The sequence below is a fragment of the Cygnus atratus genome, chromosome 2 (genome assembly GCF_013377495.2).
Source record: "Cygnus atratus isolate AKBS03 ecotype Queensland, Australia chromosome 2, CAtr_DNAZoo_HiC_assembly, whole genome shotgun sequence".
Classification (NCBI taxonomy): Eukaryota; Metazoa; Chordata; class Aves; order Anseriformes; family Anatidae; genus Cygnus; species Cygnus atratus.
Window position 1 is genome coordinate 84,617,770 of NC_066363.1, and position 16,464 is coordinate 84,634,233.

At 46.7% G+C, this 16,464-nt stretch overlaps 1 protein-coding gene across 1 annotated transcript; it reads left to right on the top strand.

Annotated features, from left to right (window-relative positions):
- On the top strand, nt 1-11,440 carry LOC118250996 (serine/threonine-protein kinase SBK2-like). The gene is given in 7 exon segments (XM_050708768.1): nt 1-233; nt 1,817-1,844; nt 1,846-1,928; nt 1,930-1,996; nt 9,430-9,637; nt 10,406-10,608; nt 10,871-11,440. Coding segments are annotated over 7 exon segments (1,392 nt in total).
- Nucleotides 11,441-16,464: the final 5,024 nt, after the last annotated feature.

A 16,464-nucleotide genomic window follows, 5' to 3' on the forward strand; every position in this document is an offset into this window, starting at 1 on the left:
ATGTGGGAATGCAATGGGGAAAATCAAAGAGCTATTCCCACTCCAGCATCAGGCACTAAGCTGGTTCTGAAAAGGTCTGAACAAAACTCAAGTACTGGTATTCTAAAGTCCATAGCAGGGACAAACTTTTGGAAAGACGAAGGCATTCTTGGTTACATTATATTTACAGCTCTGTCTCTGTTGACTTTGTCCTATATCTTGGTGGCCAGTGGGACAAAATGTGTGCAGCATAGGTGAGATAGGTGTAGGAGTAAAATTAACAGAGATCCTGAAATGCCCAAGTACTAACTTCATTAGTAAGACAGCAGGCCCTAGGACCTCCAACAGCTGCTCTGCGCCCAGTCCTCAGGAACAGAGAGCCAGGAGTCTCACACAGGTTGTACACTGTATGTGATATTTTCCATGTTGTGGGAATGCATGACAAGTCCTGCAGATGTACAAATGTCAGAAGAACTGCATGTAAGGGCCAAGTCCTCAAACAAATTGCTGCACAGCAAGTGAGCTCCGGGTAAGTCTGTGAAAGAGGTCTCTTCTACGAGCCAAACCACCCAGCAGCTCCTAATCTCAGTAGGAATGAAATAAATAAAAAAAAGGAAACCTGGAAATAAAGGAAAAAAAAAGCTGGAAAATGAGGAAGACTGGAAAACTGCTGTATTTAGATCCTAGATCTGGAAGCAGGTTCAAATTAGTGACTGGAGTGGAGGAGAGAGGGACTGTGTAGTCAGGGCACCTGGGTTCCTTTCCCAGAGTTGCCTTGTAACTGTGACTTCACGCAAGTCCGCAGGGACATTTCTCAATTCAACTGCTGAGTTGTGTCTCAAGTACAGGCAATAGTCTCACCCTTTCTGACCCCCACACGGCCAGAAGCCATGTTCCTGGGGACCTATGGTTACACCATACCATTTATCCCAGAGCTGAATCCTTGGATATTGGATAGGCTTCTCCTATACACTCTCACCAGCCCAACTGTAATGTTCTGCAAGTAGGAACTTTGCACATCAAAGGCCTTTCCTAATCACTGGGGCATCCTTCAAGCACAAGTGTGAAGGGGCAGCCTTGAATGGCACAAGACCTTTAGGTCATCAGCACCACAACCTCACTCCCCACCTTCTTGTCCAGAAGCACTGGGACAGCTGGAAGCCTGACTATGCTACTGCTCTTGCTTCTAATTTCTTGCACTATTTCTGGGTGGCAGCAGACTTGCTGTTCGCAGGTCTGTGATGGCAGCCCAGTGTATCTCTCCTTGCTGCCCCTGTGCTGGCCAGCGCCCTGAGTGACAAGCCGTTGGTGAAACCCCTCCACCTTCAGAGAGCAAGCAGTAAGGTTCAGTCCTGTGCTGGTGACCCAGAGTACCTATGCATTAGTACCTCCTGCATTAGACTTTGTCTTTCACCTCTGCCCTCGTGACATGACCTCGAGCCAGTTTCAGTGTGCACCTAGTCTCCGATGCTCACTGGCAGAAGCAATTGAAACCAAAATGTCTCTGTCCCTTTGGTGGCCAAGAGAAATTGCTGGCAGCCCACAGCGGCCCTCAGCCCTGCCATCACGGCCATACTGTGACGTGGCACGCGGCCCCAGACCAAGGACCATGCACCAAATGGAGGAACAGCTTTTCTCCCACATCTGCAGGGTCAGCCCAAGCTGTAGGGATGGTCTGGAAAGGGTGGATCTGCTGAAGGATCCCTGGGGCTCGTGATGGCCCGGCTAGAGCAGAAACAACAACTCCACCCCGATCCCTGCGACACTTCCCCCTCCACGAAGGGGGCTGATGGGTGACCCCCTTCTTTCCCCCGGACCCCTTTTTTCCTCCCCGCAGCGGTCACCTTCAGCCCCGGGGCGGTGTGCCCCCTGGACCAGAGGCTGGGGAAGGGGCGGAGCGTCACGCTCAGCCCTGTAATGCCTGGCAGCCCCTCCGGCTGCTCGGCACAGCCCAGAGGCAGCGGAGGCAGCTGAGGCGAGGCTGTCCACGGCTGTCTGTCCTGCGCTGCTGGAGAAGGTGAGAGGCTTGGGACGGACAGAGAGGGTGTGTGGAAAGAGAGGGTGCAGTCGTGACAGGATGACACCAACTGGGTGGGCAGGTGAAGGGGCGCAGCCGGGCACCCCTCACCAACCAGCCTCTGGCTTTGCGTGCCGGCACAACGTGGAGTGCCCCAGTTCCCCATGTTTGGAGCCCAGCATGGTCTTGGTGGTGGTGAGCTCCTTGGATGTCTCTGCCCCAAAACGCTGCTCTACATACGGGGGATCGCTCAGCGGTTGTGCCTGGTGGGACAGTGCGGCGGTACCGGCGCGTTGGTTGGGAGGAGAGCACGATGTGGCTTGGTCCCAGCGAGATGGCTGTCAATTTCTGACCGTGGCTGTGGTTTACTGCTTCCTGGGAGAGTCTCACGGGGCTGCCCGTGGGGAGTCTAGCGGGTGTTCCTGCCTGAGGAGAGCACTGTGCAGTGCTGAGGAGGAGATATCCAGGCTGTTCTCCTCGGTGAGATTACGTACTAACTTGAGGACCTGTTATAGAAAGCAGCTCGTAAATCTATCAGTAAAAAGGCCAGAAACAGCCACTGTGCTAATATGCTCTAGTCTATTGCCTGTGCTAAACATGGTCTGTGCTAGAATGTACCTTATAGGGAAAAAAAATCCACATTCTTGGGTTAAAAGTCCCAAAGATGGAGGAATACTCTTCCATATTGTTTGATGAGGTTTTTAGGGGTAAATATCCTTCTTTATAAAATCTGCATCACATCTGAGGTCTGAAATTGACTCATTTCAGCTTTCAGGTTTTGTTATAATGCTTTGACTTAGTGGTAGAGCCTCTTCAGTGAATTTCTAGTACCTATGAAGGTATGCACAGATCATAAAATCAGATAGAGTCACTTTCTCACTATTTAATAAGTGAAAAAAAAAAAGAGTGCTGACCTGGAAATTTCCCCTGTCAGCCCTTTTAGCATACTCATGGTTCTTTTCATGGTTCTTCTCTGGTCTTTTTTTCAGTCAAACTGTGGACACCAGTGCTAGTCTGCTGAACTGTGGTCTCACCAGTGCCATTAAAAAGATAGCAAGCATCCGATAGCTAAGTCTGTTGATCCTTAGACATCAGCTTGCCTCCAAAATGGTTCAGGAAATTTACCCTAGAGAAACCAGACTTTCACATCAGTAGATTTTAGACATTCCAAAAATACAAAAAAAAAAAGAAAAAGAAAAAGCACCATAAAAAAGTAGATAAAGGATAATGCAAAGCAGAGCAAACCAAAGGAATGCGTTTCTAATGAAAACACAAAGGCCTTTGGTGCACAATATTCTCAGTTCCAGTGCAGAAGTCATTAGCAGGTGGCCAGCACTTTAGAAATACAGCTTTCCTAACTCAGCTGATTTTCAGAGATTAAGTTTCAGGCTAACTCAAGGCATCTGTGTGTAGAAACCTCTCCAGAAACTAAAGTTCAGTGCAAGAGGCATATTGTCTCACAACAGGTATCTTCTTTTATTGTAACTAATACAAATCTAGCTACCTTCTTTTGTAACTAATACGAGTAAGGCTGAATGGCTATATCCGTTTTGTTGTTGTTGTTGTTGGTTTTGTTTGTTTGTTTTGTTCTTTTTTTGGTTTAGAGTGAAGATTATTTTTCAATTTAACATCTGTAAAATTCTAGTTTGTCTCTTGTGGCTGATGTTTCGTGCATCTGATTGTTTGTGGATGTTCTCTTTATAAGAGTGAATGGAAATGTTGAATCTTAGCATTAGTAACTCTCTTAAGTTATTCTCTTGGACTTGTGTCTGTACCATTGAGATGTATATTTGTATCACTGCCGTCTATTTCTAATGCAATTCTACATCTTCCAACACATTAAGGCCTACCAAGGAATTGAGGGTATACCAGATCTACATTTCTGGGTTTTCACAGCACCCATTCTATTTACAAAGCTGCAGAAAGACCTTAGATCAATCTGACTACCGTGACATTTAACTTTTTTCTTCCCTCAATGCCGGTCAAAACTTCTGTCTTCTTTGGTCATTTATAACGTTTTTTATATGTGTATTTGCATGTACTATTTTTGTCAAGCAATGTATTGATTACCTGGTCCCATTTTTGTGTCATTTGCAAACATTTTCTCATGATTTCAGTGCTTTCTTCTAGATCATTGATAAAGGTGAATGTCCTAGAAATGAGTCAAGATTTAATGAAATTAATTGTGCAGCATGAGGGCACCACTAAAACATGATGATTTCCACTATACTGAGTCTTTCAAGTTTGCTTGTTCTTAAATCCATTACAAACAGTGTGACTTACTGATTTTGATTAATGCCAGAATGAATTTGTACAGATATTTTTTAGAGAATGTTCACTGGGTGGGATGTTTCCAGCAGGTGCTGTATAAACAAATATGAGGCTGAGAATGGTTCAGAACCTCCACCAAAGATTTAGTTGTTAATGGAAAAATCCCTGCAGGTTAGGTCCTTACACAACCCTGAAACAGAAACGTGGTGGTTTGATAACAACAGGGGCCCTGAGTAATCTGAATTACTTGATATGCTAAGTCCATTCAAGCAAAATGTGCTGCATTAAGGGCAGTGGAAAAGTATTCAGGTAGAAACAAGGCAGGCAACACCCTGAAAGGGATGTGTTGGAAAAAAGGTCTTTGTTTGAGAATTGGACAGAAGGTTATTGCAAGATGTTTAACCAATAAGAAGGCTTAGAGGTATCTTGATCTGACAGCATGATGATATTTATTAAAAATTCAAAATGTGATTACAATTTCTGGAAACATCCTGCCTGCTTTTAAACTAGCTGATGTGGACATTACAGAAACGCAGTGTGCCAGATGGTTGGGAAAGCCCAAGTAAAGTGTTGGTTAAATACAGAGGCTGAGTATCAGGCTGCACCCTGCTAATTTTACTCAATCTAAGTAGATTAAATATGTCTTTGTAGTCTGTAGTCATACCTCTGACCACGATGCCTATAAACCCTGCAACAGTCAGAAGAAACTTAAAGAGCACTAGAAAAGTCTTTTCTCTAGATGAACAGCAGCAGGGAGGTAAATTCATATTAGGATATCACATAAATACATAAAACTAACACTGGCCTTTATAGTTGACCACAGTTTGCCTTTGTACCAAGCCTGTATGATTTTTGGTAAGAGGTGCCCCAAATGCTGTTGTTGGTTATTTGGTTTGGGTTAATACTCTGTAGAAGGTCAGACTAGAAAAAGGTCCCTTCGTGCTGTATGCTCAGAGATGTTTTTAATGGAGCATCTTTGCTATGAGGAGAGGCTGAGAAAGCTGAGGCTCTCCAGTGTGGAAGAGAGAAGTCTCAGAGGGGATCTTATTAATGTGCATAAATACCTGATGGGAGGCAGTGATGAAGATGGATCCAGACTCTTCTCATTAGAGCCCATTTACAGGACAAGAGACAGTGTGCACAAATTAAAACATGAGGAATTCCATCTGAACACAGTAAAACAGTTGTGGTGTTGAAGGTTTTTGTTTTGTTTTGTTTTGTTTTGCTGTGAGGGTGATCAAACAGTGTGACAGGTTGCCCAGAGAGGTTCTGGAGTTCCCATCTTTGGAGATACTCAAAACCTGACTGGACACCTTCATAGAAAACTTGCCCCAGCTGCCCCTGCTTGAGAAGGGGAATTGGACTAGATGATCTCAAGAGGTCCTTTCCAGCCTAAAAAATTCTATGATTCTGTGATCACAGCGCTTGTTCTGTTATAGTGAGATTACACGGTCTTTGGCTCTTGATATGTATGAAGTGCTTTTCCTGACAAAATACAGTAATCATTTTGGCTGAAGAAGCAAAATAACATTATCTAGACTTAGACACTATCGCCATCGGCTAACTCCTCCTCAGCTGCTCAGGAGTTTGGGGAGCATCTCCTCATGGTGGACAGCGTGTGTATTTCTTGCTGCTGCAATTGCAGACTCTTTGGGGAGCTAGGATTTCTCACACGCTGACAGCCTGGAATCAGGATCTCAAGCAGGGAAGGACAGTGGAGGAAAGAACAGTTTTGAAAAGGACCCTGCCTACTGCCTTCAATACAGCACAGCCAAATGGTGAGTGCATCTTGGCCAGGGCCCTGAATGCATCCTTCCCAATGCTGATCACTCTGCAAAGGGCAAATGGCACTCCAAAAGGTAACAAAAGTAGGTGCAGAGCACTCAGGCACACTCCACTCAGTGGTGGCCCAAATGTAGCCCTCACTTAACTTCCTAGCTAAATGTTTTACTTCATGTCGGTGCTCAGGGGAAGAAAGGGCCAAAACCTGCAAACTGTTCTGGAATGACTGCAGCTTAGGCTTCCTTTGTATGGAGCCCTGGTCAGACAGACAGGATTGTCATTTTCCCTCAAGACATGCTACCCATATTCTCTGGCTGATCTATTTTTCTAAGGTGTCTATTTCACTTTGATTCTCTTCTCTGTACCTGGACAATCTTCATTTCCACGCCAGTGGACCATGCAAGGTAAGGATGCTTGCCATCTATATTGCAGTTCACCTGAAAAGTGAGATGGAAAGACACAAGAGTTTTTTTGGTTATTTTTCTTGCAAAAGTTAATGGACTGAAATGAGTTGACCCCAGTTGAGCTGGAGTGAGAACCAAGAATATACAGAGACGCATATCTTTCCACTCACAAAAGCAAGTTTTCACACAGTAAATAGGAGACAATTAATTAATCATGTAATATATAGAATAGATTAATCATATATTAATTCAATACTAATAAAAGCAGATTAATGAATATATAGGTGATTGAAAATTATATCACCGTTAAATGATTCATTAAGTGGATGCAATGATAAGATTCCAGCCTTTGGGCTAGACAGCACCAACAGGTGGCCAGCCTACAAGGAAAGAAATTTTATCTAAGTCAAGTTGGAGAAATTAAGTTATCTGAGAACATCGTGAACCATTTGATGACAAGAAGTTGTATAAGACCATGAATTTGATATAGGAGAATTACTGTCTTACAGATCTTCTTTTTATATTTTATCACAAATACAAATCAAACATATTCAGCACAAGGCAAGCTGACATCTTTCCTTTTGTTCCCTAGTTAGTGTGACTTTAGCCTATCTAATATCATGGGGAGGTCTGTTTTTCAAAGGTCTATTACACTTCAAGTTGTTCTCCATATTCCTAGATAGGACTCTTTAAAAGGCTTTTTCAGCTATTCTGTTTAATGCCTAAATATGACAACAGTAGTTTACAAATGACAGTGTCAAAGTGGATCCATACGCAGGTTCTGCAGTGCCCTTGCTGTGTGCGGTTTTACAGGCTGTTGTGTTTGAACAGTAAACAGGAGGACATCAAAGCAAAATCTCTAAAATACTTTCCAGACTGACTTTCACTGTGAGTGTCTCCCCACCCTTCATTTGTCCGCTCCCAAGCACACATTTGTTCAGTGCTGAATTCCCTATGGACTGTGCTAACTTTGGCTGCTGTTGGCTCTCACACCAAGCTAACGCCTTTTCAGAAAACCAGGGCCAGTTACTTGGTACTTTGGAATTGGATAAGTTTACCAATACAATCTAGGCAAGAAGAGAAGAGAAAAGAAGGGGAACTCTCCCACAAGCAGCCCTACGCTCCTGTAAAAATGCAGCATTTTTGCAGTTTTCTTAGATTTAAATAATTCTGTTGCTACATTACTGGATTGTACAGCCTGACCAGCTTTAGCAGCAGTGGGGGCTGTAAGGTGAAGGAACTGCAATAATCTCAGGTAGAGCAATGTGAAACCTAAGGGAAATGACTTCATTCTTTCTGCTCCCACTCATATTCCTGGGATGCCGTCTGCCTTTATAGCCACTTGAGGTCCTATTCCCTCCCCTAAAAGTGTCATGTCAGTCAAAATGTTACATGGGAAGAGATTTTGAATTTGTAGTTGCAGAAGTGAGCACTGATTTTACACCACAGCTGTCTTACAGCACACTGAGAGGCCCAAGAATGCTACAACCCTCAGGCTCTTGAGTTGCACCCTGGGCTGCATTAGGCAAGTATTGCCAACAACTCAAGAGAGGTGATCCTTTCCCTCTGCACAGCAGTGGTGAGGACACATTAGCAGTGCTATGTCCAGTTTTGGGCTCCACAGCAAACAAGTGACATGGACATACTGGAGAGAGTTTGTCAAAGGGCCACAAAGGTGATTAAGGAACAGGACCATCTCTCGGATGGAGAGACTCACAGAGAGCTGGGGCTGTTTAGCCTCAAAGGGATTATCATATAAATGTATATAAATACCTGATGGTATTTATGTATATGAGAGGGTATAAAAAAGATGCAGCCAGAGTCTTCTCAGTGGTATTGAGTGACAGAACAAGCGGCAGTGGGCACAAACAGAATTTTTATTTATGCCTAAGGGAAATCTTTTTAGCCATAAAGGTGATTGAACACTGGAACAAGTTGCCCAGAGCAGCTGTGGTGTCTCCATCCTTGGATATATTCAAAACCCACCTGGACTCAGTCCTGATCAACCTGCTCTTGCTGACAGGAGGTTGCATTCGGTGATCTCCAGAGATCTCTTCTGACCTCAGCCATCCTGTGTTTCTGTGGTTCTGTGACCTTGCCCTGAAGCCAGGAGTGTTTCCCAGGCCCAGGTTGACTGAGCGCCTGTGTTCAGAGCACGGGGGAGTAGCAGAGGATGCACAGGGGAAGAGTCCTGCCACAGATGCTTTAAAATGCTTCCTTGTACCATGGTAGGGGGACTGTGAAAAGCATTTCTCTGAAATGGGTCTGAAGCAGCTGGGTCTAGCACAAAATGCCACTGACGTCCAAGCTTCCTTCCTGCCTGTTTCTTGGCCACACAGATGAGTGACTTTGGGTCAGAAAGGTCAGCATGGGAGGTGCTGAGCTTCCTTTGGCCTGCTCAGTGCACACCATACTGACTGGCAATCCTCTTTTTGTCATGCACTAGCTGTGCCTCTGCCTAAGGGTGAGTCTGTCCATGCTGCTACCTTAAAGACTTTCTTCAGTAAGTGCTAGGGACAGGTTTCTCTGTTGGGAGACATGGCCTCTCTGCAGTAGGCTAAGAAAGGCAAGAGAGCTGGGTCACGTTTCACAGTCTGGGGCGCTGTTCATGTTTTGCTTGTTGCTGAACACTGTTGAGCGTAGATTAAGAAGAGGCCTGGAAGGCCAAGCTTTAATACAGACACAGACACATCTGGGTCTTTGAAAGGAGAGGTTCCAAGGCCTTCAATTAGAGAGAGATGAGCACCTAGCCGGAGGCCAGAAAGGATTAGGGAGCTGAGCAAGGGGAGCTTCCCTTCAGTACAAGGACATTGTATATAATGAGGGGCTTTGCCCAGAAGTGTACTGTATAAAAGCACAGACTCAACCCCAGCACAGGTGGTGCTCCATGTGGCAGAAATATCCCTGGCCATGGCATGGTTTGTGGCATGTCTGATCTGTTTTTGCTCTGTGCATGGTGTGCTGTTCCTGACCTAGGCTGTGGTGTTTCTGCAGTGTTCAGCAATGGCTGAGAGCTCAGCTGCAACAGCGACAGTGACGGCAGCACCAACCGTGCTAGATGAGCTCCTGGAGATCACAGCTCAGAGCCTGGTGCGCACCGAGGTGGCTGAGCACTATGAGGTTATACGGGAGCTGGGCAGGGGCAAGTATGGCCATGTGGTGCTAGTGACCCACAGGCAGAGAGGTAAGGAACTGACTGCACCCTATGAACTGTTGTGCCTCATCTCCTTTCCACTTGCCAGGAAACCGTGTGGGCTAGTGGTTCCCTGGGGCTGGGTGCCAGGAGTGGCAGGGGGTGCCCAGAGGGACCAGCAGGGCAGGGGCCTTCCAGCCAGGGACAATCCCATTGACCCCAACCAGGGAATAGGCCAGGACAGGGGGACAGGCCAGAGCAACAAGCAAAATTGAGGTGATGATGTAGGTCCAAAGTCAAGCTGGGAAGTCAATCCACCAGTCAAGATCAACAGCGTTCATGGCCATGCACGGGCATGGATATCATATAGCTGGAAACCAGCATTCCTACAACACAGTGTAGACGGGGAATGAAGCCTCAGGCTTGAGCTTAAATGGGGCCTCTGGGCCCGTGGACAGGGGTGGGGATGGATGTCCAAGGTAGAACTGGTCAAGGTCATTAAGGCCTATATGTGCCCTCAGGGCACTGATGGTGCCTCCTCCAGCAGTCTCAGGTCAGACTGATGAGCCTGTGTAGCTTGAATTTCCCCTCCTCTACTCAGTGTTCCCATGGCACGCACTGACTAGCTCAAAACTCACACAAGTAGCAGTGTCTGTTTTCATATCTGGTATCAGTATGACATACCTCCATACAAAACTTTCAGCCAGAGACCTCCCTGTGGCTGTGAATTTCAACAGCCATGGCTGCCCTGTGCTCTGTCTGTCTGGTTTTGGTGTGAGTGACTTTCAGCAGGGTCTAACCCATTCTTCCAATTCCCAGGGACACCAATGGCTCTCAAATTGCTGCCCAAAGCTAGTACCAAGCTGCACACCTTCCTCTATGAGTACTGCGTGGCACTCTCCCTTGCCACCCACCCTGCTATAATTAGCATGTTTGGAATTGCAATTGAATCCAGCCAGTACTATGGTTTCCTCTATGAACCAGCGCTGCACAAAGACCTCATCTCTATCATCAAACCCCGGGTGAGTGCTGCTACAAAGGCGTGGGGATTGGGACTGTGGTGTTTGGCCTCTGTGCAGACTGGCTGGGTCAGAGGGAGAGAGGAGTCAATGGCATATGGGTCTCCCACCTCTGGGGTCTACAGCTTTGAACAAGATTTGAGCTTACAAGACCAGAAACTCAAAGACTTTCCCTAATGCAGAGTAAAGATGGGAGCCCAACACCTTAGTAGGGCTGCCAAGATGCCATGAGGGTGCAGCATTGCCTGTCTCTCTCCCCATGCAGGATGGGATCCCTGAACCGGCTGCCAAGCAGTGTGCCAAGCAGCTTGTGAGTGCACTGGAGTTCATCCACAGCCGGGGGCTCGTGTACCGTGATGTCAAGCCTGAGAACGTACTGCTCTTTGATCCTGAGTGCCGGCGCATCAAACTGACTGACTTCGGGCTTACACGGCCCAAGGGTACCAAGCTCAAGCTGGTAGCTGGGGTAATCCCCTACACCGCCCCTGAGCTGAGCAACACCGCTGATGCCCAGGGAGTGCCCATAGACACCAGCTTGGATGCCTGGGCCTTTGGCGTGCTGCTGTTCTGCCTGCTGACTGGCTACTTCCCCTGGGAGCAAAGCCTGCCCGACGACCCTTTCTTTGAGGACTTCATGCTCTGGCAGGAGACGGGCCTGGAGGAGAACCTGCCTCGCCACTGGAAACGCCTGACTGCGGAGGCTGCCCTCATGTTGCGGAGCCTGCTGGCCCTAGATCCTGCCAAGCGTGGCCCTGTTGGCGGCGCTCTGCGCTACGTTGATTGCCCCTGGCGGCTGGAGGATGGGTGCAGTGAGGGGGCTGCTGTGAAGCCCTAAAGCCTGCTCTCCATGGGGGAGGGAAGGCAAGTCTCACCCTGCAAGGAGCTTCAGGGTTGGAGGCATCAAGGTGGGCCTCCAGCAGAGCAGCTGTGAGAGACCATGGTAACCCCGAGAGCAACTTCTCCACAGCACCGTCCATGCCACCATGGAGCTGAGCTCCTTCCCCATATGATGGTCCTCACCAGCACTGCTCAGCACTGCCCAGTGCCACCTCCTTGTACTTCCCTGGGACTTGAAAATATCTCCTTTCTCTTGCAAGTGGTGGTCCTTGTGTGAAGCACCCAGTTTCTTCCTGGTCTCTCAGGGGTGGTTTCTAGGGGCTGCAGCGCCTGTCTTGTCCTTGAAATAGAGCAAGATATTTATCTATCTTTGTGTTTCTGTATGTGGCTCTTTTTCTGTCATAATAAAATGGGTGCTGTTTGCTGTGGGAGAGCATGGGCATGACAAAGCCTTTGGCCATCTCAAAGCAGGGGCCTCTCCATGCTGCCTGGGCCTGCACCAGGCCCTTTAAAGGGTGGCTGTTGGGTGGCTTGGCAGGTGGGGTTGAGGTGCTGGGAGCCCCCAGCATGTCACTGTGGACAGTATCTGGGGACTCATAATGGTGCTGTGGAGGTGCTGGAAGTCACTGAGGTGGGGTGTTGGAGGACCAGCTGAGGGACCTCAGCCTCAACTTGGTAGAAGCAAGTGGATATGGCAGGATGTTCACGGGGTGCTGTGAGGAAAAAAGCACAGGAAAAAGGTGGAGGGGAGCCAGGTGTGTGTGAGGACTGTGGCAATGTTGATCTGTGCCTTGCCTCTGGAGCTCTAAAACATAGCTAGCTCTGGTTTGACCTCATCTTTGCCGCTCAAATTCCCTCTGCACATCTGTCAGCATACAGATAACTATCATGGGTTCCTGCACAAACCATTTGAGGATTTTCCTGTCAGCAGAGTTAGACATAAGGCTTATCTCTAACATAAGGATGTCTTTGCTGACTGCTCCCCTTACTGTCTCTGAAGTTTGTCCTGTTTAGTCTACAGTGACCGCAACTTCTTGGGCTTCTCTTCATCTACTTTCTTTTCTTCCTGAAATGATACCTAATGCCAACCACATAGATTGCTCAGTAGGAGTTTCCCTCTGAATAGCCTCCCTCATCAAAGGGACAGAGCCACAGGAAACCACAGGTCATGCATTTCTTTGCATTTGCTTGTGTTGTGGACCAAGTGACAGGTGGGCTTTTCTGGATGGTGGGCTGTTAACAGCAGGAGTCCCAATGTCAGTTCAGTTTCTCTCTAGCTCCTTTCCCTCAGGAAAATGGCCTTTTGCAAACACTGTCATCCTTGATAAAGCACAATTCACCTCTCTCTCTCGAGTGGCCTAAGTGCAATTAGAAAGGTGACTTCACTGCCATGAACATCTACATATATGATTCAGCTGAGAATACAGTAGTGCTGTGAGGCCTGGGCATCACTGGGAAAGGCTAACAGAGGAGCTGTAACCACAGGCCACTTTAATTTATTCATAAGAATAACCCCAGCTATATTCCCCTGGTGATACCTCCTAGCAGTCCTACACTGTTGCCTTGCTCTCACTCCTAATCCTCCTTCAGACTGACCACTCCCTCCTCACAGAGCCAGCCCCTCTCTGTACCAGCCTTCACTACCACTTCTTCCCTCTTCCTATTCTGAATCCTTCAGTCCCAAGGAACCATGTCCAAAACTATCCAGTTCCAACCAAGCACATTTCCCTTGTACTGCCTTCGGGACCTAAGGCAATGTCCTCTATGTGCTTTTAGATGCCTGCATAACACTGTAGACCTTCCTTCTCCCATTTCTCATCACCACTTTAATCCCTCCCCTCCCTCTGGCAACACTCCTTGACTAATCTCCAAATGTCCTTCTAGGTACACATTTTAATCCTGGAAAAGGATAGCAAGGGGAGAATTAGGGATTAGAAGCTCTTCTTACATTCCTACACCTTTCCAGTCCTCAGGCAATTACTGTTGGTAATCCCTTCCAGCTCTCAGCACAGTGCCATTGTTAGAAATATCCCCAGATCAGTTTCCATTCTTAGTGACTAAGTAAATTTCAAAAAATGCATTGTTCCAGCACCACACTTTCTACCATCTCATTTTTTCTTTTGCCCCAGGTCCCTTTCTCCACACGCTCTTCTGTAATTCCCAACCTCCAGCTTTTTTTTTCCAGCTTCTTCTCACTCACTGGAATTTTACTCCTACTTAGCTTCCACACTAACATTCCTTTTCTACCACTCATCACCTGATAAACCCATTTCTCTTGTTCCTCTCTCAGCAACATTGCCACCATACTATTTTGTCCTCTTTCTGCTCCCTACATTACACATTCCTTGCGTCTTCCTTCCAACTCCCAGCTCTACATTATCAGTCACCACAGTGCTCACCTTCAAGATACAGTTTTCTGCTGTCTGCTTCCATTTCTGAGTCCTTCATTATCCCAGAACATAATAAATAATACTCAACTCTGGCCCACAGAGATTTGTCTCTAATTACTCTTTGATTTTTGTAGGAATAGCATAAAAGTGTAAAAGTACCAGTGGATTTCCTGTATTTAAAAAGGAGATGCACTGAGACCAAGGGATCTATAGGCCAAGTATAGGTTAACGTATTTGCAGTGAAAAACAACAGAAAATCCAATACAGGTGCTTATTAATAGAGAATTAATGAACAAGAATATGGCTTTGTGGAATGTGACCCTCAGTGTTCTATTTGATAATTGGGTTTGATAAAGTCATGATTGATCAAGTAAATTCATAGTCTTCTGGTATAATTCTTTTTGTGAGGCATGACCTATTGATATAAATAAAATTATAGTACTTTGTATTGAGTAAGAAGGTGCACTATGCAAAGTCAATAAAGCATACATTAAGTGAATTGAGAGCTTGCAATGGACAGAAGAAATGATTGTCTGTTGGGAATGCTGTTTGATTATTTTGGTTGGTTTCTGCAGGGATCAATAGCAGAATAAAAACTGGTCAGTATTTCCATCAATGTTTTGAAGGTGTATACAAAACCACTGGAGATAAAAACTTTCAGATGACAGAAACATGAATAGGCTGATAAACAGCAACAAGAACAGGCGATTCAAGGAGGTCTGGATAAATTAATAGGATGGGTTTATTCAAACAAAATACATTATCTTAGAGGTAGAAGAAATGTGTTCCAGCAGGAGCACATAGGAATAAAAAACATACTTATAGAAGGACACCTTTGTGTTTATAAATTTTATTGATGCTTATAAATATCCAGTGGGAGGGTGCAAAAAAATCATCATCAGAGTCTTATTGGGTAATGGGACAAGAGGCAATGAACACAAATTGAAAAGTGGGAAAATTTGTTTAAACATGAGAAAAAAATGGATTTACAGTGAGGGTGGTTAAGCACTGGGACAGAGAGATTGTGGTGTCTCCATCTCCGGAGATATTCAAAACCTGATTGGACAAGGTCCTGGTAAACCTGCTCTAGCTGGCCCTATTTTGAGCAGGAAGATGGACTAGGCAATCTCCAGAGGCCCTGTCCAGCATCAGTCGTTCTGCGATTCTGCAACATTTTTCATTTCAAAGACGTTCAGTGTTGCACTTGGAGACGTGTAGGACTTCCAGTATCTTTGCTTTGGACCTGCTCAGTATTGCAGGCAGTAGTCTCTGCAGAGCTGGGCACAAAGTGCAAAATTGGCTTGATGAAAAAGGATGAGCAAGGTTTTAGATTTGATTGCATATAAAAGCAAACCTAAGCTGGTGAAACACTGACATCTTTGGGCAACAAGTCAAGCTGTCCAATTCCATCAGTACCAAGGCTGTTTGTTGCAGGAGCCAATCATGCTGATGAGGATCAAGGTGTGGTGACAAAGGTGATGTGGCAGATGTTGTTTTGCAGTGTCCAGTGGCAATAACCAGGACTGTTTGCCTGTCTCCGTTGTCAGTCTTGCAACTTTTATGGAAGGGGTCTCAGCTGCCAGAAAGCTGTGCAGTATACAGCTTAGTGATGAAATCCACAGTGCGCCTGCACCACGCACTTGATGGTGGTGTGGGCAGGATTACAGTGAGCACAGCAGCGAGGACAGCAGCCAAAGCCGGGCCCTGAGCAAAGTGCCCAGCTCCTTTTCTCAGTGGCTTACCCATAATTGCATCTGGATTTCTTAAATCAATGAATAAACAGACCTGTTGAAGCCTACCCCCAGGGGGTCTGAAAGAAGATCTGCTGGTCCCATCACCCCCGCAGCAGCTGCTGGGAGAGGCTGAATGGAACGGAGCTGCGTGCAGACACGCCGGCCCTCTGCACGCTCTGCCGCTTGCGGCAGCAAGGCTGGCCAGCCGCCCAGTGCGTAAAGGGCAACGCTTCAGCTCATGTAGGCACAAGGTATGGGGCGGATCCGGTGTCGTCCTCAAAGAGGCATCAGGTGGCTGCAAAAGGGGAGGGAAAGACCTGGTACCTCACTCCTCTCCGGGATGGAATGAAGAGATAAATTGGGCTATTACGGAGCTCGCTGCGCTATGTGAGCTCTGGCTGTGGTGACTGCGGGACAAGAAGTGTGAACCCAGGCCCTAGTGCCCCCATGTATGCATCCCATGGCTCTCAGTAGGACTCATGGTCTGCATTTCCCGATCTTCTTGTGCACCTCATGAGGCATTCTGCCCCCTCTCCTCCACCAGCACATGCTCTATATGGCTCCTGAATAGTCGTGCTCAGAAGCAGCCTGGAGACTATGATACAAAGCCTGCACGGTGCAGGAAAGGCCGGGGACAACACCTTTGTGTTGCAAGGGCAGGATGATGGGTTGAGCCTGGATTCTTAACCAGCAGATCCCTTGGTCACAACAATCCTTCTGGTTAGAAAGTGTTGGCAGGAAGAAGTGGAAGCTGTTCACTAGACCAGACCAGAGATGTGAAAGCACAGGCACATATGGGACCTCGGATCTCAGTAGTGGTCAAACAAGGTCACAGGCACATCATCTGGGAATTAAAATGCTGATTCTTGAAGGGAGTGTTTTGGCAAAGTACCTGGACT